The sequence below is a fragment of the Topomyia yanbarensis genome, chromosome 2 (genome assembly GCF_030247195.1).
Source record: "Topomyia yanbarensis strain Yona2022 chromosome 2, ASM3024719v1, whole genome shotgun sequence".
NCBI lineage: Eukaryota > Metazoa > Arthropoda > Insecta > Diptera > Culicidae > Topomyia > Topomyia yanbarensis.
In genome coordinates, this window is record NC_080671.1 from 32369171 (window position 1) to 32392129 (window position 22959).

The 22959-nt window shown below is 38.9% G+C and overlaps 1 protein-coding gene across 5 annotated transcripts in view; it reads left to right on the forward strand.

The window, feature by feature from the left end:
- The window catches only part of LOC131682087 (klarsicht protein), a 721076-nt gene that overhangs the window by 695320 nt on the left and 2797 nt on the right, over positions 1 to 22959 (forward strand). For all 5 annotated transcript variants that reach the window (XM_058963293.1, XM_058963295.1, XM_058963297.1 and 2 more), the window contains one exon: positions 12803 to 12972. In XM_058963293.1, coding sequence (XP_058819276.1) covers positions 12803 to 12972 — 170 coding nt within the window. The remainder of the gene's footprint in view (positions 1 to 12802; positions 12973 to 22959) is intronic.

Consider the following 22959-nt stretch of genomic DNA (forward strand, 5'->3'; position numbering starts at 1 on the left):
CACTTGTGGGCGAATGTGATCCGGGATTCCACAAATCGCTTCCTTCATGGATGTGTCGAAAAATACAGTTGGAACAGAAGTATCTAAGAGATGAGCACGGTTAACGTTATACGAAGATGAATTGATGTTCTGTGCCATATAATCGAAGTACAAGGACATGAATCGGGTCTGAGAATTAATCTCGACAAGCCTTTCGAAATTTGCAATCACCAATGGGTTCAGAATATCGCATCGAATAAGCAATCGATATGAGAGGTCCCAGAATCGATGTTTTAGTGGAAGGACGCCCACCAGCACTTCTAAACTCATCGTATGGGTCGAGTGCATGCAACCCAAGGCAATACGCAAACAGCGATACTGGATCTCTCTAGTTTGATGAAATGTATGCTCGCAACGGAGCGAAAGCAGAAACATCCGTACTCCATTACTGATAATATCGTTGTTTGGTACAGCCTGATTAGGTCTTCTGGATGGGCACCCCACCATGTTCCAGTTATTGTACGGAGAAAGTTGATCCTTTGTTGGCACTTCTGTTTCAGATACCTAATGTGACATCCCCAGGTACCTTTAGAGTCGAACCAGACCCCGAGATATTTGAATGTTGAAACCTGAGCAATAGTTTTATCCATTAACTGAAGCTGTAGTTTCGCTGCTTCACGCTTCCTTGAAAATACGACTAGCTCAGTTTTCTCCGTAGAGAACTCGATACCCAGCTGAAGAGCCCAAGCAGACAAATTGTCCAAGGTATCTTGTAATGGTCCTTGCAAGTCGGCAGCTTTGGACCCTGTAACAGAGACCACCCCGTCGTCCGCAAGTTGCCTTAGCGTGCATGAATTGGCAAGACAATCGTCAATGTCATTCACGTAAAAATTGTAGAACAGGGGACTTAGACATGAGCCCTGGGGAAGGCCCATGTAGCTAAATCGTTATGTCGATAAATAACCATGCGAGAAATGCATTTGTTTTTCAGACAACAGGTTTAGCAAAAAGTTATTTAAAATTGGTGAAAGACAAGGCTGGTGCAACTTTTCATAAAGAATGTTGATAGAAACTGAATCGAAAGCCCCCGTAATATCCAAGAATACTGATGCCATCTGCTCATTGTTAGCATAGGCCAATTTGAATTTCTGTTGAGAGCAACGCAAGGCAATCGTTCGTCCCTTTGCCTTTGCGGAAGCCAAATTGTGTATCTGACAGTAAGCCATTTGCTTCAACCCAATTGTCGAGGTGAAACAAGATCATTTTCTCGAATAACTTCCGAATACAGGACAGCATTGCAATCGGCCGATACGAATTGTGGTCGGAGGCTGGTTTTCCTGGTTTTTGGATAGCGATGTCCTCAAGTTATGCGGGACAATGTTACGCTCAAGAAACTTATTAAATAAATTCAACAAGCGTCTCTTGGCAGAGTCTGGTAGATTCTTCAACAAGTTGAATTTGATTCTGTCTGGCCCTGGAGCTTTATTGTTACATGATAAGAGAGCAAGTGAGAACTCCACCATCGAAAACGGTGTTTCGTTGGGAATCCGGACAAACCTTCTTGGCGAAATCGAATATCTAACGGTTTGAATATTTCACGCTCTCGTTAGTACTGTTTCGGTTTCGCATACGTCGGGCCGTGCCCCAAAGCGTGCTCATCGATGTTTCGCTTGTTAACCCGTCGACAAACCGGCGCCAGTAGCTGCGTTTCTTGACTTTCATTAAATTTTTCATTCGCTTTTCTAATATCGCGTACAGTCGATAGCTAGCGACTAACCCGTCGTTCCGGAAGGCTTTATACGCGGCAGCCTTGTCCGCGTACACGTCTGAGCATTCTTTGTCTCACCACGGGTTGGGAGAGCGTTTTTGGGTGTTCCCGTCGGGTACTCGTTTCGTCTGAGTTTGAATCGCGATATCGAGAATCGAGTTGGGCAAAAACTTATACTCTTCCTCCGGGGGAAGTACCTGTGTTGAATCGATAATTTTGGATATCTCAGCAGCGTAGCTCTTCCAGTCAATGTTTCGTGTGAGGTCATAGCGAACATTGATTGGTTCCGAAGGTCTTGAACGAGTGGTGATTGCAATTACAATTGGTAAGTGGTCACTACCGTGGGGATCAGATATTACCTTCCATTTGCAATCTAACCGTAGTGATGTCGAGCATAAAGATATGTCCAGTGCACTTGCTTGCGCAGGTGGTCTAGGAATCCGTGTCATTTCCCCTGTGTTCAGAATTGTCATATTGAAGTTGTCACAAAGGTCTTGAATTGTCGAGGATCGATTATCGTCGTACAGACATCCCCACTCTGTACCGTGAGAGTTAAAGTCTCCAAGAAGCAGGCGGGGCGAGGGAAGGTGTTCAATCACGTTAGAGAGTCTTCGATATCCCATCATGGCCCTAGGAGGAATGTAAATAGAAGCAATGCAAAGATCTTTGCCTTTGATTGTTGTTTGACAAGCGACAACTTCAATGTCGGGCGTCGAAGGGAGATTGATTCGATTGAAGGAGTAGCACTTTTTGATCCCTAAAAGTACCCCTCCATATGAGTCTTCTCGATCCAAGCGGATAATGTTAAAATCGTGGAAGTTGAGGTTTATATTAGAAGTAAGCCATGTTTCACATAGGGAAAAGGCATCACAATTATTGTAATCTAGCAAGTGTTTTAATGAATCAATTTTGGGGATAATACTTCTGCAGTTCCACTGTAAAACAGTGATCAGATCCGTGATTCCGTTTATTAAGTTAGCCATCGAAGGATACGATCGCTGCAAGGAGGGGCCATTGTTCAGTCAACTGTTTTAAAAATGTTCTTACTGTTGGTAGAATAGTAACCAGCAAGCTTTTCATAGGATCGGTAATGTTGAAAGCTGTGAATATCCAGTCAACAATGTCAGAAAATTTAAGGAATCCCGTTTTAGGTTGAGTTTCTGACTGTAAAATTGGAGCACTTGGGATTTTTGGTGCCCCGGGGAGTGCTGGGAACTCCTGGTTGTATCTCAATTTCCCAAAACCAGGAGGTATTATCTTCGGATTTGTGGCAGCACTTCTAGTTGATGAATTATTTTTATTTTGTACCCTTGTTTGGGACAGTCTAGGACCCTTACGAGGAAGTTCAGGTGAGTTTTGATTAGGTCTTTTCCTAGAGTTTCCAAGCAGAGTCAAAGAATGCCCTTCGCAAGGGTTGTTAGAGGCGTTATCGTCAGTTGGCAAGAGATCGAATGGGTTTTCGGAGATAAGTGGAACATCTCTTTTAAGCATTTCTGCATAAGAGCGTCTGGATCGATCTTTGGCGGATCGCTTCAGTTTATCTGCGCGAAGTTTGTACGTTGGGCATGTCAAAAGTTAATGCGGACTCTCCCAACAGTAAACACACTTCTCAGCGGGCCTACTGCATGTATCATCCGCATGGCGTTCCCCACATTTACCGCACCGTTGCTTATTGCTACAGTAGGTGGCCGTGTGACCTAGCTGCTTGCAATTGGAACAATTCATGACCCGCGGTACAAACAGACGCACAGGTAGACGAGCTCCTCCCACTTCAACGTAGCTCGGAAGTGAAGATCCGGCGAAGGTTACGCGAAACGAGCCTGATGGATAGTAATTCCCATTTTCGATGGACTTTGAGTTCAATTGCTTGCACTCTAAAATCTTAACTGATTGTAGGTTAGGGTCCTTAAAGCGGCAAACCCCATCATTCATCAGATCATCGACAGGTAGACCCGCATCACTTACCACACCGTCGATCTCCACATCACGAGAAGGAATGTAGACACGGTACTCCAGCGTAAAGAGGCTATTGCTAACGATACCATATTGGCCTGTTTCAAGTCAGTAACGACTACGCGCAGTTTATCTGACTGGACCTTTTTAATCTCGGTTACGGCCGAGTAACGTTTTGTCAGCTCCCGTGCAACAGTTATGCTGTTTAACGGTTTATTTTTGGGCCGAAAGTATACCACCCAAGGACCAGCGGATCCATCCTGGTAAACCTTGACTCGGGGAGGTTGTGAGACATTGGGGGAAAGTGGAGGAAGTGGATCGCCCATAACATCATCTGTCTCCGAATCCCATAATATTCGTCTTCGGAGGGTGATCCTTCTGTTTGTTCCATTTTGTTGCGGGAGCAACACGCTCGACCGCACTATTTAACTTAAATCAAAATAAAAATCAAAAACTATAATAAAAAAAATCGACAAGAAAAGTAAGAAACGAAACACTTCACCAGTTGGTTCCTGACGAGCTGGTAGGTGAATTGATCCTTCGTTTCTTTTGTCCGTCACCCGCGTGACCTTCACACAGTAGAGAGCTGATATAGCTCGTCTAAACAAAGCTGTCTTTCAGGCAAGAAAACTGTTTAGTACCGCACTGCACTGCACTACTTGACACAATTTAACGTTTATAATGTTTATAATGTTTATACTCCAGCCCTTGCTGGGATAAACACCTTCACCGATATCGCCTAACTCCAGGTAATGTTACAACAAACAATGCAGATGCAAGGTTTCTGGTCCAACAGAATAAATAATAAGAAAAAATCCTCCAATAGCAATACGTTTAATACTAAAACGATCCCATCAAAAATTCCCAAAGCAGCAACACCAACACATTGAAATCTTCTCTGCGTCCCACGGTAGATTCGAGCTTGGATTTGGGCAGAATTCCGGTTGGTTTGAACCGATACTAATGCTATCGTAGAAATCGACCGAATTATCCTACATACGAACAGAGCCGAGATTGACACATACTGAAAAAATGTTTGGTTGTGTGATACACATACACGAACAGCAACCGAAGTTCGTCATTTAACCGTTTACTATCTTTGCATTTAATACTGCCATCCGCAATTGCGTGGTCTGTTACCGAAAAGACAGTAGAATCTTACCCAAAAGTAATAGAAACATACCCGTCGGATTTTAGGTGTACTGGAGTAGTGACGAGGTTATTCTAGCAAAACTACTCTGAACATACTTCTTACTGTTCAAGTAAGCTTGAAAATGCCAAACATGGCAACATTTAACCTAAACTAGCCTGTACAGAGTAGATGACAACTTTGGTTGGTTAATATAAAAGCTTCAATTAGAAATGAATATGTACGGTTTAGCTATGAAAATCCCGCCAACTTGAAAGTGAATGATTAAGTGAGGCTTTGAATTTGAATCATGGTTGGGTGGGATTGAACTAAAAGTTGGCATTTGAAAATGAAAATTGGCATCACTGTCTGTAACTACCAGCCCGAGAGCTCGGACCACATTCTCTGCCATTATGCAGTACTATTTCTTCGAAGGAAGCGATACTTCGGAAGGCATCTTATGACACCTCACGAGGTATGGCACATCTGTCCCAACCGGATCCTCAGCAACATTAATAATATACTATCCGGTTGGGACGACACATGTGGACAAACAAACAACTCGCATCCAACTACATTGGACTCGAGCAATTTGTAGAATGCAGAGCAAACAGGGGCAGCCACAAAAGATAACCTGAATAGTGGTCGCAGTGGCAAAGTTTCCCCTAACCAGAAAAAAGCACCTAGAGTCAACTATAGCAACTACATTTCATCAGGTCATAGTGGCCTGTTCGATGAGTTTTGTATAGAATTCCGACGATTTTTTTAAACCGAATATTGACGCTCCGTCAGTCACACATGAATCATTCATCTGCCTTATGGTATTAGGGTTACCAAACGGACATGTCCTTAATTTTAACGAGTTTGGAAAGCGTCCTTTATTCAACATTAAATGTCCTTAATTTTTGTTTCAGACATATTTCAAAATTTTCCAGATCAGCTTAGTTCCGAGAGAATAAAACATTTCAATCATCACTTTAATTGACCATTACCTTCCAGCGCTGTCTGTCAATAAAGTTACCAGATGATCTTTTACCATAATATAAATGACGTTTGCTTCACTTAAAATTCGAACCGACTGTAGCAGAGTATCTATTGGTCAGATTTGGAATGTTGTGTTAGCGAATTATCTGGAAAAGACACGTGATTCAGTTGTTAAAAGTTTCGCCTTTTAAAAATTGTTGTGCAAAATAGAAGACGAGAAAACAAAATTATTCCTACAGACTCACTTCGAAAACCCGACACTGGCCTGTCAACCTCAGGCGCATTTTGTTCCAACCCAGTCCTCAGTCGTCTTCCCAGTTTTCTTAAACTTCCGTTTGATAATTGCCCAATACTATTCAATTTGACGGATTTACGGGTAGTTGGACGGATTAATATCCTTGTGGACGAAATCTACTTTATTGTCACCGTACCACTGTCGGTCGTTTCTTTTGGGGTGAAAAGCTTGGTTTTGAGTCCACAGCTGAAGATTCCTTGCTAAACGCTTTAAAATCACACCTTCATAAATCAAACAATCAATAAAACAGTATTGCTAAAAGATCAGTTTCTGGGCAAATTTATCACCAAAAACAATATTGAATTTGTTGGGCACTTTGTACTATAGCCAGATTATTCTTTTGTTTGGGAAAATGGGGACACGGGTTTTCTACATGAGTGTGTGCAGGATCAATATTTGAAGTAGAACATTTGAACGTTTCAATACAGGGGTCCTGTTTCAAAATTTTAACTAATTCCGTAGAATGACCAATTAGTGCAAATAACGAAAATAATAGATTTTTTGAGAGCAATAATTATCTGTACCATGATTGGTCGTAGCTAGCTTTATTAGTACGACCACTTTTTTGTGAAAAGAACGGCGACAGGCATAATTGCAGTTGCCCGTCAAACGCAGATCGCTCGTTGGTTAGCCAGATCCCCGTCAATATGGGGGTGTGGCACCTGATAGACTCAATCAAATGCGTGAACTTATGAATAGAAGTGCGTGTCCGTTTGTAACATTCGTCGCTCGCCTGCCAAACGAGCAACATCATGGCTATGACGTCCGTATGGTACAATAGGCGGTTAAACACCATTAACCGTGATCGAATTTGTACTCGTTGCTTTGCTATGTGCAAAGCTTATCACGCGCGATTTGACATGAACGAGTATAGTAATGCTACGGTGTGGTTCGAGTCGTCTACACTCGATGGTTTGTAAAATGAAGTTGGTAAGGTGGGGTTGGATTGACATCAGCACACTGCAGGGTGCGACGTGCGTATCATGCTTGTTATTTAGCGTTGAGAAAAAATAAATTATTTTTATACTTGTGTGTGCGTTGAGCTGGTAATTCTCATGTCAAACTGCTTTTGGCGGTTTGTAGGTACCTAGGGTAATGAACCGTTTCACGTTCCATATTTCGGATATACGTGAATGGTTTTTATCATTTATTTTGTAGGTATTTGTAAAGCACGGGCGGACTCATCTGGGATTGTGTTTTCTTAAAGAAAGATAGGGATAGTTGGAGATTTTAGTGGGCGAGGAGATTGAGTTATGTTAGAATAGGGACCACGAATGGTTTTTATTTTTATTAAGGGTTTGCGAGTATTAGTTTGCTATAGCAATGAAATTCCATAGGGCATATTCAGCAGCTTGACGTTTTACTTAGAAGTTTCAAAGTGGAATTGGAGCGGAAACGATCACATCCCTAGCAGTGCGTTTTGTTTCGAGCTTCGAAACTGATATATGCTAACATTCAATTTGTTGCTTTATTTAAAACACATTTAGATTTATGTTTTGAATAAAGAGTTTTTACCACACTACACTCACATTCGATCGACTGGAGAAAATAATTTCGAGTCAAGTAATGACCAAATGACACGTTCAGGAGTGGTGCAGATTTTTTGTTGTAAATAATATTATTAAAGTAATAACGTTTCTTGCAAATGTCGTCCTGGAGAAAATATTCATTGTTTTAAAGTGCTTGCGCATTCTAGAACACTGAATGCGATGGTATTTTTTCTGAATTTGATAAAACACGATTGAGATTTTTGTGCAAATTTGAAAAATCATCCCAAACGACCTACTTCTATTTAAGTTTCCGATGACAACTTACGGCACGAGTTACAACTTAAGTGTATTCTACTTCATTGCGGTTATGTCTCTGACATTACCAACCCGTCTTTTTGTTCTCGTCTTGAATTTAGCACAACTTTTTACTGATCATATCAAGACGAAACTTTTCCTATCGAAACACGTGTATTTTCCAAACATTTCGCGGTTAGAACTTTCCAAATCTTACCACTAGAATAGACCATAGCTAAAATATCCGAATCCTAAGTTGCTACATGTTTAACATTTGATTTAATGTGTCCTTAATTTGCTCTAAGCCGATTTGGTAACCCTATACACAGAGCCGTAGCGTGGTCTTCTGGCGCCCTTGGTGGTGTTTCTTTGGTGTTTATGTTGGCTTTCTCTTTCAGTTCGAACTTCAAATAATACTTTATGTTTGACTGTCGTTCATTTCATGTAAATTCCAACCACAAATCTTTTGCTGTATATTTATGAAATCAGTTGACGCTAGTTGTTTGAAGGCGACGGATATATTGGGCTGCGAATGGCATGTATGGAAAACAGGTGATCATCGAATTCGATAACCAGACGCACCTCAACAGCCTTAGCACTCTCGTTGCAAAAGTTAAGCTCAATCGGACACTATTAAGGGGTTGTAAAAAATGACCAAAGCGCAAGAATTTTCACCCGTGAAAAAAACACAAAAGAACTCATAGAATATTCAAAAATTGAATTCGAATTTTTGATGCTAAATGGTTTAGGATGTAATGAATCGTCGAGAACAACTGCCACCCTGATTTTTTTTTCAAGATAGCCACAAAGACACATTTTTCAACATTACACCAGATCTCGACGCTTCATATCATTTTTTTTCGATTGTGCTCAATTTTTTCATGGGGACTTTTTTTTTCGACGCACCAATACTTTTGGGGCGTATCCGATTTGAAATTTCAGTACGACCATAAATATTGGCACTCTACCGTGTGTCAAGTATACTGAGGAGACAATTTTTTGAACTTGATGTGAAGATAGATGACCACTTTATTCCTTTACTATCAAATTCAGATTTGTCTTTCAAATTATATCCCCCATGATTTCTGTCTCCTCTTTCCTATTCTTCAGTTTTCTTTGGCCCTAGGTCAATTCTTAAATAAACTCTCCTGAATTGACCTCTCCTGAATTGACCCAAATTATCCTAAAATGGATGTCGAATAAGATTCGTCGCCAAAGACTCCGAGCTTCCGTATCCGATCTTCTTTCGGAACAAATATAGTTCGCGAAGTAATCTAATATTACGCAAGATGCAGAAATATTCAGCTGTGCCAGATATCTCGAAAGTTCACCTAGATAAGTTCAGAATTGTGATATTTTCTGTAAAGCAAACAAATTACGTTACTGGTGACAAGATTTTCATGAAGAACTAACTAATACTCATCGCGCGTTGCTGTGACTGTCAACGAAATAGGAGAAAAACACAATTTGTTCCGAAGCGCCATCTGGCGAGCAACCAACCAATAGCACTCAAACACGCTCCATAATAAATATGTACTACGTAGAAATTTTTTACGGCAATCGGTTAGTCCATAAATCATATACATACAAACATTGACTTTTATATGTATAGAAGATAGACTAACGCGTTTACATGTCCGCTCACAAAGTTGAGTTCGATGGTGTAGTTATCGATTCGAACATGGCATGCGTGGATCTATTGAAGAACGGGATTGTCTGTTTCAATGACCTCTTGCTCCAATGAGCGAAGATTTTGAGTGCCAATCGCACTGGACAGGACAAAATGGGGTGCCCTGTCAAACTAGTGTCGGGTGACCTTTTGCGAGACTGCTTCGCGTCTTCGGAACTTGCGGAACTCCTCCTGGCAATTTTCATGGTATGGCATGGGTTTATCTTCTCGATAATAAGCTTACTCCACGACCTTTGCTACAACTTTATAAAGGCGAACTGCTTTACTGCCCCTGACCACAGTTCCGTTCCCATTGTTCCTATGAAAATGAGAAAACGCGCGGAAAAAGCTTGCAATAATTTATTTTTGTTGAAATTTGAAGTCTTTATTTTTAACGTTGTTCATTCTGGACTAACAGGACCGTAACGTATTCTTCTGGCGACTTTGGTAGAGTGTCAGTTATGCGCCGTTTTGCTGTCTGCTTTGGCTTTGTTTATCAGTTTCAAACAATAATTTTGTGTATCTGGAAATGATAATACTATTCTGACTTATTTTATGACTTAATCTCACTTATTTTATAAAGCAGATCAAGATTTTAGCACCCCCCTAAGGTTGGCGCCCTTGGCGGGGGCCAATCTGGCCAACCGTACGCTACGGCTCTGCTTATACATCATACAACCCGACACAACGCTATATAAAAAGATACAACCCAACATTTTCGCGTTTGTTTCATGGCTTACTTTGTCGATGATTGATTGTTGTGTAAATTAATTGATTTACCAAAATCAATTTTTTTTTACCTCAAACGCGCACAATTTTATTTACAATCCCCAACTTAACTTTCATCACATTTTAATCCTAATAGATCCAGTTTCTCGTTGATCTAAGTCTCCGACGAAGTTTTTGTACAGGTGCACTTGACATTAACCTGTCCCAGAAAATCGTTTTCCAGGTCAGCCGACGTCTACCGAGTTTTCCTCAGTCTATCCATTTCTCTATTCAGGTCAAGTTCGATTCCAATATGGGGGAAGGGGGGGATTAGTAGCTTGATGTTCTTTTTTTTTCTATTTACCGCGTGAGAAAACACATCGTGAAAGGACTGCAGAAGGGAAGGGAAGTGCGCATGACACTCCTGATGGGGTGAAACCTTTTCGGAAGCGTGCAAAAGAAACCCCACAACAAAGGCAGCAAAAGTGCTTCCGTTCTGGTGAAGTGATGATGTCATAGATTTCCGCGCGAACACGTTTCTATTTTCGGTTAAGGCTAGTTTACAGTTCGGGAAATGGATCACGGGATTTCGCACGGGATTTGCGTCGGGATTTGTTCAGGGAAAATTTCCCGCCGAGATCTCTCCAAACTGTCAAACCAAAAACTCTGCTGCTTCTTAAAAATACAAACAGTATCCAACTTACAGCAAATTGCAAACCTTCTAAAAATACTATTTTCCCCGTCGGAAACAATTTGTGTTGAATTGTTCCCGGCCGGATTTCTGTGTGGAGAGTTTTAAAATCCCGTGATGTTTCCCGCGGTTGGGTTTACACTTCAGGAAAACTGTCATTTTTGTGTAGACTCATTTCCCGTCACGGGATTTGAAATCCCGAGCTCCATTTAAAATACACAGGGACCCAAATCCCGTGACACGTTTTCCGAACTGTAAACTAGCCTTTATATCGGTTAGAAGTGTTTAGTCCCACTGAAAACTGTGATTGACTAGTGATGTTTGTCAAATAAACAAACTAGTTCCACCAAATCAATCTAATTAAAGTCGATAATTCTCAAATTGTACAGCGCAGTAGGCCGTTCCAAATATAGTTTACAATCCAACAGACAGTAGATGGATGGAACAGTGTAATGCTTTACAACTATCAGTAACCTTGACACAGTGAAAGCGCTGTCAGACTAGTTCGAGGCTAAAAAACCACAAAAACAGTGATCAAAAGAACAAGCGCAATTTATAGCTATGATTCGATTCGCGCTCTGCTAGCAGCGCTACAAACGTGGATGACCTAATCACGATGTGTTTTATGTACGGTCGGTAGGGGAAATAAAAACACGAGGCGAAATTTTAGGTGTCTGTTTTTTGTATCAATGAGACAACTTTTAGACTGTTTTGATGCTGGCGAAATGGCGTTTTGATTTTATTTTCTGCAACCAGTAGGGTTGATCACAAACTGAACAGATTTTTTTTCAAGTATAGTGACATTAACTCTGCTTTTATATTTCTGCTGTTAAAAAGAATTGAACAAAGTAAATTAAAATTTCAGGCTTCGAAATTCACAAGACAACCCTGGATTATAATATCGATATTAAAAAAAAATCGCTATGTCTTAAACACCCATACTATCTGTGACCTGCTAGGTTTACCGAATTCCATTAACGAATAACTCTCCAGCGAAAAGCTTTTAAGACACTTATGCTGTTTCTGACTAATGGTCGCATCTGGTAGCAGCAGCAGCAGCGCACAGTGATTCCTCAACAGTTATTAGCACGTGCGCGCACTCTCTTTATACCCAGTCTCGCGTGTATAGTTCGTCGCTATGGTAACGCGGCACCGTACCCCATTGTGACTGCGTTGTGTTTTGTATGTACATAGTGCGACGTTTGTTTATAATCGCAAATCGCGGAAAGTTCTAACCTGTTCGTAACCCTGGCACCCTAGCGTTACACACAATTCAATAGGCTCACTTACCGGCGTGGTGATCGACTATCACAAATATTTACCGCTCACCCCGCTAGTGGTGGCTATATTATTGTTTACGAACACTCGCCGGTTACAATACGGTATCGACTAACACTACCTTCACCAGCCGGAACATCGCCTGCTTCGTTTTGTGTAGCGGCAGACCCGAAACGATCTTGTACCGATTCGCCGATCGCTTGTCGTCCGAGCTCTGTGGTCTGTGTGTGTGCTTTTGGCTCGCGACTTTGTTGACAGTTTGCTACGATGCGCGGTTGAGGTTGTTTGTACAAATTTAATCAATTTGGTTGGTGCCCGTCAGTCAGGATGAGAAAAATAGAATCGTACCGGTCTATCAGTCAATCGATCAGCATCACCACGCGTAAAACAACGGTCCAGAAATGTCACACCGGCGTACAGACGGACAAACTTACCGGTACAGTAGTAAAGACTTGAACTGATCTGTGATTGAACTTGTTGGTGGCTAGAAATAGTGTGAAATGCGAAACCCAATCGAGGTTAAATCGGTGATCAATTTTTGATTGTTTTTTTTTCGTTTGCTAGATACCGTCCTCTGCTGGGAGAAACTGCTAAGCTGGAGTGAGCGGCGACAGATTACGACTCGGTTCCAGGCGGAAATTCTATCACAGAAGGATGTACTGGAAGATTTGGGCTGCAAGGCGTTCGATTTCTCGTCGGAGGCACACATACAGCTGGCCATCGATCAGCTGAAGGTAGGATTTTTGTTGTTTTATTTCGTTTGATAACGGATTTCGAAAATACATTGTCATTACTGTCAGCGAGAATCGGAGTGATTTTTCGTACGTGTGAGTCAACGTACTTCAAAACAACGAGATAGAGATTAATGTATGAATTGAAGTGATATTGTTAAATGAGCACACACAGGGGTGGGAAAAAATCAGAGCAATTAGTAAATGACTCGATCACATTCCTGAATGTATTTAACGACGCAATCTCCGCTGGAAGCGTTCGCTCTGTCATAAGTGCCGAATGATGCAATGCACGTATTTTTAAGAACAACCTAAGATAACGTATAGTTCGTCGCCTTTTACGACAGGCTGTTTTGAAAGCGAAATTAAAACACTACCTAAGTAAATTGCGTTCGCATCCAAAAAATAGGCCTTTTTTCGTGCCTAGATTTATGATCAGCAGGCCATGAAGTGTGCGCGTCTGTGTGAACTGTTTAGCGGGCGGATATTGGGCAAAATGGTGCTGTGCAACCAAAACGGTGCGGGTGGATGAAGGTTGCCGCATTTTTAAACTGCTGGATGCGCGTGGACAGTCGAAATTAGTATTCGGTTCAAGTATTGCAATATTTCTTTGCGATTCATTATTACAATGTAGCATCGAAATTAGTTCGTTTAGTTGATCAGTCAATTTCCAGTCGCTGAATTAGAGAGTAGATGCAGTACAAATGAAACGGACTTCTGTGAGATTTCGGAATATGCGCATAGTTGTTAGTCTGATCAACAACAGAAATGCTAATATGTTTTCGGTGATCTTTAACTAAAAGACAGACCAAACCGCCAATGAGTGAAACGGGCTAAAGAATTGTGTGATTTCTTCGGTCAAACCGTTTAGTTAGCGATTAAATAATAAAAATTGAGCAGCTTCTGTGATAGTATTGCGAAAGAAGTTAGTTCGCATAGGGTCAACTTTCTGGCCTTGTTTGTAGTTACGGGGAGTACCTAACCCCAGGGGTTTGACTGATGCATCAGGCTGACGTTAGTCCAAAATAGGAAACACTACTAGTGAACACATTAAAAGACTCCTGACTTACGAGGTAGGAGTCTTTTAGTGACTTCACAAGTAGTGTTTTCTCTTTTGGAATAGCATTAGCCTGGTGCGTATGTCCTGTGCCATGGATTTAAAAAGACGAAGAAGTCGAAACCCAAACCTCTTAACTAGAAAATGCTGAAGAAGGCCCAATACATGGCGATATGCTAGAAATAAAATGACAAGAAAAGACTTAAATGGCTAAATCGACTGAAATGCTCGAGCGTTAGAGGTAGGCTAAAAAGGTATACACAAGTTGAAAAGGTTTAATAGAGTCAGTTAACAGTCTATACATAAGAAACGTAAAAGGAAGAATGACTAAAACTGTTTGAATATTTTTAACGCTATGAGTACGGTAGAAAACCTGAAAAGGCAAAGAAAGACTTAAAAACTTGAGGTTAAAAATAACTATAAATGCTAAAAATGCGTATAAAGGCTAAACAATGGTTAAGAACTTACACTTTGTAAGTCTTTATGCCTTTCTCCTATAGAAAGGATATGCAATCACTCTGAACATCGTCAAATTAATCCCAGCCCGGAGGGCCGTCTGTCGTATGCCATTTGACTAAGTTCGTCGAATTCGGCAAATGTCTGTGTGTGTGCGTATGTATGTATGTGACCAAAAATGTGCACATCGGATACTCGGAGATGGCTAAACCGATTTCATCAAACTTAGTCTCAAATGAAAGGTGCAACGTTCCCATAGGCTGCTTTGAATTTCATTGAATTGCGAGTTCCGGTTCCAGAGTTACGGGTTTAAGAGTGCGGACACACAGCAAATTCACATTTTTGCCTTTCTCCTATAGAAAGGTTATGCAATCACTCTGAACAATGTCAACTTTATCCCATTTTTTTGACTTACATACGTTTTCTGTATTTTAACAAGGGGATAGTTAGGGGGATACCCACCCTCACATCCATCACCACCCTTCCCTAAACCGCCCTTTCCTCATCATGTACCCTCCTACCCGAATAAAATTTTTTAGTTCCTCCAGAATAAATTTTCCTAGTGTGCCTGAAAAACCAGTGAAATAAATTAGTTTCAAATGATATTGAGTTGAGAAACTAATTTAAAATTTCTTAACAAGTTGAAAATTTTTGGCGGGGTCCAAACCCAGAACCCTCCTCCTGGATTCGCCGCTGATTTCAAGTGTTTCAGCGTTGACACATAGCAACTCAAGCTCGTAGCTGTCGGTTCCTTGTACTATGTGAAAATCACACTAAATATGTAATAGACATTTTCACCATTATATTAACCATAACCAGCCATGGAATCGTAGTTTGGATAAATGAGAAAGGCACGTTGAAAATTGAAAACAACCCGTTTTAATCCACCTAGTGGTGCACACTAGGTGGATTAAAACGGGTTTTTTACTGTGTTTTCAAAGTTGTTTTGTGATAAGATTGAAACAGATTGTAAAACGAAACTTTTTGTATTCTATTGTTCTTATATTCAATTAAGTAATGGAATTTTATCACTTGTCGATGTTGTACATGACATTGGCAATGCCATTTTCAGTCTTAAAAGTGAACAATCGGGACCTCGCTAAATGCTTCCCGAATACGTCGGTATAAAATTTATTGTATACTTTTTTTTTAATCTTGCACAACCACGTCACAGTGGTTTGTTTTCGCCAAAAACGTGTGAAAAATTATTCACGTGAAAACGGTAAAGCGTACAGCAATGATGTCTTCTAGGATGTTTTATAATGATCCAAGACCTTCATTTTGATGATATAGTTTTAGTGACCCCTTGAAGTGAGATATTTGCCCCAACTTTTTTTTAAAGTATGAACAATTGAATGGAGTCTTCAAAAATGTTAAAGAACTTGATTTTGCGAACATCTTTACTGAAGACCAAAAATCTCTATTTATAGCACACTCGAAGTTATTGACCGTTGTTTGTGAATGATCCCTTATAAACTTTTTTTCAACATAATTTCATAAATATAATAAATAAAGATAAAGTTTCAGCATGTTCTAGAAATTTGTTTGTCTTGTCAAGATACAAATCTTTCTAGAAGAGATAATCGGCCTATCTCTTGCGATTTTGAAGTTATTAGTTAACTTGTTGTAAAATTTGCAAAAGTTTTAAAAATGATAACTTTTAAACTCTTGTTGCAATTAGAAATGCTACATCAACACCATTAAACTTAATAGAATTTACTTGTTTCTCGTTGTCTCCAGTAGAGTTATAGATGGGTTGAAAAAACAATTTTTTAATTGTCCAATATCTTCGAAAATACTCGAGATATGAAAAATTATGCGTTCATAAAAATTTTGTTTTTTGACGATTGAAATAACTTCGTAGAATATATGAAACCCTTAGGACTGATAATTAAAAAGATATTTAAAAATAAAATATTTTTTGAGGTAATCCAAATATAATGAGCTATAACTTCTTAAGCATTACAAGAAGAGACTTCATGTATTCAGAAAAAATATTCATGAAAGCAATCTTCACAACTTTTCCAAAGACGTTAGCTCCTTTCTTTTACCAGAAAAAAAGATTGAAGAAATCTCATTTATAGGAGGATTAATCACAAAAAACATAGCAGCAAATGACAGACCCTGCAGTCCGAAAACACTATTAACGTAAACTCAGCCCTTCCTACGCTAAAAACCAATAACCATTTGAAACACATTATTTTTCAAAAATAGCAAAATAATTTTGAAAATACACGAGATAAGCCATTGTTGTAATATAGAAAGTTGTCAATTTTGATAATTATAACCTTTTTACGGAACATACCGAACTTGCCAGAATGATATTTAAAAGTTCTAGTAATTAATTGGCTTCAAAGGGTTCATCCACAAACAACCAGCAATAATGATATTAAAGATGAAGACTTTGTGTCTTCAGCAAAGTTGTTGGCAAAACGGTGCTCTACAATTTTGCCGAAGACATAACATAATTTTAATATATGAACTTGCAAGAAATTTTATATATATATATATATATATATATATATATATATATATATATATATATATATATATATATATATATATATATATATATATATATATATATATATATATATATATATATATATATATATATATATATATATATATATATATATATATATATATATATATATATATATATATATATATATATATATATATATATATATATATATATCACTTTTAGGGAGATTAATCATCAAAATAACACTATATGAAAGCATTTGCACGTAGAATTCGACTCCTGGCAATGCAATGTTTGATGGAAAAGTAATCATCACCAGTTGTTTGCCTTCGCATGGATATTTCCTGCGAGCGCAATTCTGGTAGTTTTTCTTCTATGATCTGGATACCTAGTTAAAATGGAATGGAATATAAGGCGATGCGGTTAATTCGATTATTGTAGTGAGAATATATGCACAGGGTTGTCGAGGGTTATCGATGCTTCTCGCTTGACCGGCAGTCTGTGGTTTGGCATTGGAAGGCTTTTTGACAGCATAGATCCATTTTTTGGCAGTTTTGGCGCATGGTTTACCGTAGTGTTCCGTCTGGTTGCAGAACTGACACGTGTGCGTCTACCCAGGGTATGTGCATAGGGTTATTTGAATGTAGATGATACCTTGAGCCGATTTGCATTCGAAGGTCAAGTAAGATGGAATAGGTTGGTGTCGCTGCATTCCAACCACGCGAACCCCGTTGAGAATGCCTTAGTGAAAGTTTCTTCTGGTGTTATTCGTAACGGATTCCACTTCTCCGTATTTGGACATGTATTTTTAAATGTACTAGAAGCTGGTGCGCGGTGCCAAATCATGTAGGCAAGTTTCCGGAAAATCCTGGTTAATATATACGGGGATCTTGGTTTTGATGTTGACGTTTTCGACGTTGCATGCTACTCATCACTATAAAGTGTTCTGCCTCGAATAACATATTGAACGTTATCAGTACCACGTTTTTACCTCTCTCCTATAGAAAGGCTATGCAATCACTCTGAAAACCGTCCTTTTTTGCATGATGCAGCTGGAGGTGTGTCACTAACGTAAGATCAAGGCACATTTTGACCTTTAACAACTGTTCCACCTCACGCACTGTAGGTCTTCTTCGAGTTTGCGTAAAGTCGATCATAACAGTATTTTCCCTTAGTGGCCGCACTTTGTTTTTGGTTCACTCGTTTTGCTCACCGTGAAACAACGAGGCTTTACTTTTTTTACTTTTAGGCTTGAAAAACAGCAAGCCGAGAAAAACGAATGTCCCGGATCGACGGAAGAAAGTCATAATGCTGTTGAAGATCTTCGTATTCTCGGAAGTTGGCGATTAGATGCTCCACAGCAAGCCTCATATTTTACAGTGGAAGCGTTGGCTCTGAACGTAATTTCAGACAATAAAACTTTATTTATTGCACCGTTTCGCTGCATATTCCTATTATAATTCCTGATATTATAATTTACATCTTCAATCATATTTTTTGCAGTTGTCAGTTTTGGAACTTGGATCAATTGGGCGTAGAACGGCAGTATACCCGCATACACTATGGCAGTGAACTTTTTTTTTAATTTCATGCACATTTTGATTGTAATCTGCGAAGTGCCGTTCCAATTTCTAAAAAAATTTCTACGCAATGATTTATTTCGAACCCTAAACCTCTGGTACTATTTGGATTTATTCTGCTCCCGAAACTACTTCGTTAGGAGAATTCGATGGTCAAATGTTTTGATAAATCCAAATAAAGACTTTTTTGCAAATTCTTTTCCACTTTGATTTATAATTAAAAAAAAATTCAAGCCTTACCTTTTTGCTTTGACATCAGATTTCGGCGGTTCATTTTGAAATCATTTAACCTTTTTTTTGCGGTTCTCGTTTGTTTTGGCCGAAGTTGATGTTTAATACAATTTTTTGACATTTCGCAGAATTTTTTTTGATTCATACATTTTATGATTGTTTTTTTTTTCGAATATTAAAAAATCAGTATTTGAACGCGTAATCCCCGTAGTGGTGTCTGATTGAGCTAAAAAATTGCATAGATTCCTTTTCAACTGTAACAAGCATTTTATGTAAGACTTTCTGTGAAAATTTAAGATGATCATTTTCATTGATATCTTCTCTATAGAACCACCCCAGGTCATCTCCACACAAATGTTGGTTTTAAACTACGAAGCCCCGTTTCAATTTTTTTCAAAAATATCTTCTCCAGAGGTTTGTCATTTTTTTGTTGTTCTGTTCCCATTTTTTTTTTAAATTTTGTTTCTCAGTGTAATTCTCACGATTGAAGCAAAAATCAATTTTTAAAATCTAACTGATGCAAAGACCCAAAATTTAAAACTTCAGGAGGGAGGCCTAGTTTAAAAAAAAATTCCTGAAATAATTATATTTTTATATATAAAAGAAAGAAATCGATTGTTTAGAGAAAAAAAACTCATATCCCGCTTTAAAATGATTTAAATATTTAAAAAAACTATGAAAAGTTTAACACGTTTAGAAATATTACAAATACAAAAAGCGCCTAAAAAGTTCATCAACGGTTACAAAATTCAAATGGCTTACAGGGTTAAAAAGGATTAAACATTTCTAAAAGGCTGAACAACGTTTAAAATACGATCCATGGCTAAACAGTAAAATGCTTTAAAAAGACTAAAACGCTTTAATATGCTGAATATCTTTGAATAATTATAGAGCATGAGCATGACGACCGTACCATTCGTAGCTACTACTTCATGATTGCCTAGAACAAACGATATTGTATAGAGAATTGTCGGATGCAGCCTGAGAGTAGCTAAATATTCATACTCAATGTGCACGGTTTGGGAGCTCAATACTTTGAAGTGCCAATAACAGCGCCGGTCACATCCTTATAGTCTTCGAAAAAGGAAAGGACAGTCGACTGCCGAGAATTTAGGATAGATTTATCGTTCGCTGAATTATTTCGGAAATTCCCAGTTTAAAAAAAAATCATCTTCTATTTCGAAGATCCGGCAGCCGAGAGTGTTACTTATGTTTTATTCAATCAAACAAGAACAATACATTTTGATGAAATACCTTTGCGTATTTGCTTTTTTTTCGAAATATACATGCTAATACCTATGTAAATGAAGATTTCGTAGCATGCAAAAGTATTATTTGTCGTGTATAAGCTTTGGATTTGGGGGTGGGCGTAGCGTAGTTGGTAAATTGATTGCCTTGTACGCAGCGCACCTGGGTTCTAGTTCCGACCCCGCACATGGGGCTAGAAATTTTTCATAAGAGATTTTTCTAACCCGAAGAGGCGAATGACCTTAAGGTTAAAACCTCTATAATCGAAATAAAAAAGGAGCTTTGGATTTTTGTATTGATTATTATTAGAGATTTTAATCTTAGAAAAAAAACTAACCCTATATACGGGATTGGGACTTAAATGCATCTGAGCTGCCTCCTAGGCAATCGATTTACCAACTACGCTGGTCTCCACCCCAATGGCAGTCTTCTATAAAACACTTGTCGCGAGTAATGTATTTGCTTGCTGTTTAATACAAGTTAATTAAAGGAATTTTCTAATTGAATTCTTTTTCCATTATATATTCGTCCTAATAAGGACGGTTTGCTAATAACCATGCTTTGGGTTACGGACGAAAATCCTATGGAACGATTTGAGCCTTGCCTGCTCGACTAATATTAACGGTATGAACCAGCAATTCGCCATCTCGCTTCTGTTCCACCATCGTCATTTGGAACTGCGAACAAATTCCTTCCAGCGGACAGATAAACGTTCTCCTTCTGTAGCTCGTGTCGAATAAAAGATCTAACAGCTATCTTACAAGCAACAGTAGCGATAATTTAATTGCTTCTGCCAGCATAGCAGGCATGGCAATGAAGGAATTCAGCCAAAAACATTCCTTTTATATCAGGCGATAGAATGTATAGGATGCTAATGAATGTCGAAATGAAGTCCGTGTTAGGTTAAGCCTTGCTCAAATTTGTGAAAATCGTATACGTTTATCCCAATTTATTCCATATTCGCGGATTTTTCAAGAGTGTGCTAATAAAATACACAGATAAATTTGATAACAATTTTTTCTGGCATTTTTAGAATCGATTGGTGTTTGAATTATGAAAATCCATCAACAATTAACAAAACGTAATCGAAAACTTTGTCTATTTCCTTACATTTTCCCAATGTTTGCACAATAATACGGATTTTTCAATAGTGTACAATTGAAATACAAATTTATAGTTGTAACAAATTTTTAAGTTGAACTTCTCTGAATCGATTAGTGTATAAATTACGCAGATCCATCAACAATTAACAACGCTACAGTCTTTTAAAATTATACCAAATTTTCGTGACGCTGCTAGAAATCAGATTTTAGTTTTACACCTCGCCTCAGCCCCATATAGTAGAGTAAAGCATTTTCAATGCTAAAAAAATCTATCTCGAGAAAACATATCGGTATGTTCACTGAATAATTTAAAAAATTGAAATCGGACCAACACTTTTATGAAAAGGCTTACTCGACAGCAGTTTCATTATTAATGTAATCAATGACGTTTCCAGGTCGCCAGTGTTTTTTCTGGCCTCAAAACTAAAAATTAAAAGTCAATTCGCTTAAAAAAAATTTCTATATTTGTTCAGTAGATACTTTGCAATTCATTCTCCAAAAAAAGCTTAATTTAAGGCCTTGGGAGGCCCTTAAACGCAAAGCGGTCCCTCCATACGTATCCCGATACGAGATGGAAGGGACAGACTATATTGTCCCGTCTATGATGATTGCCATTCAACATCTGCGCTCACCAGAGCAAGAAATCCTTAAAATAGTCAATTCCGTCTTTAAGTAGACAAACTCGAATCCGTGACCACACCGTCGATTTTAACTTTGTGAGCGGGTATATAGACGCGGTAGTTTATCATAGATATGTCGCCAGTAACGTAATTTGCTAGGTTTAGACAGGATATCACAATTCTGGGCTTATCTGGGTGAACTCAAAATAATATATTCAGTGTACAGGCTTCGATCTCCTGAATAGAGGCTCCATTCGTTGCCTTCAAACATATAGAATCAACTGTTTTCATATACAGTTCAAGATTTGCATTTGAAATTTGCATGAAATGAGCGACTGTTAAATACGAATTTCTGGAAATCGGAAAAGCTTTCCACCATTGGAAATAACGGTTGGGTAAGAAGCGAATATTCAAATAATTTTGTCGGATTGTTATATGATTGAGGATAATAAATCTGCTCAGTACACGGATTTGCACGTACAAGTCTCCCGGAACGATTCTCCGTCCGTCACCTTCAAACATCTAGCGTCAACTGATTTCACAAAGTCTCCCAAAAATGCTCCGTCCATCACCATAACCATCTGACTTCGAATGATGGCACAGACGAATATGCAGTGAATTTATATTTAAAATTTCTCCAACTGGTGTGTTAATTCTGCTGAATTTTCCGTCGTTGTTTTTCTCCATTACCATTGAAGAGAAATTGCCCAAAATTGACTGCCCCTCCCCCATGTAGCAAATTGTCACAAATTTCTTTATACGTAAAAAATTCTTCTAAAAAATTGTTTTCTTCATTGAAAACATACCTCCTCCCCCCAAAAAGCGTTACATAATTTATGAATGGTCCCTAATAAACCTGGTAGTATGTTACTCGCAACGGGTTTTAACCGTAACTGCCTAGTCAATTCAGCAAAAAGGGAACAGCGTGCTGCATTGTAACATTTAGTTTTACCAGAGCCGGCCCGTAGCGTGCTGATGACCGGGTTAGCCCCCGCCAAAAATGCCAGTTTTATGAGAGCGATGAAATCTTGTTTATACTCCCTAGAGAGCTAAATTAGAGTAAACCCCCGAATGTATGCAATTGGTGCACTGACCAACATAAAGTTAAATCTAATGTTCGGTGTTTCGGATTCTCCTCTTCAATAGTCAACCCAATCGAGCTACTGATTTTTTCGGTCATTTAACATTCAGCTAAAAGGCGTTCGAT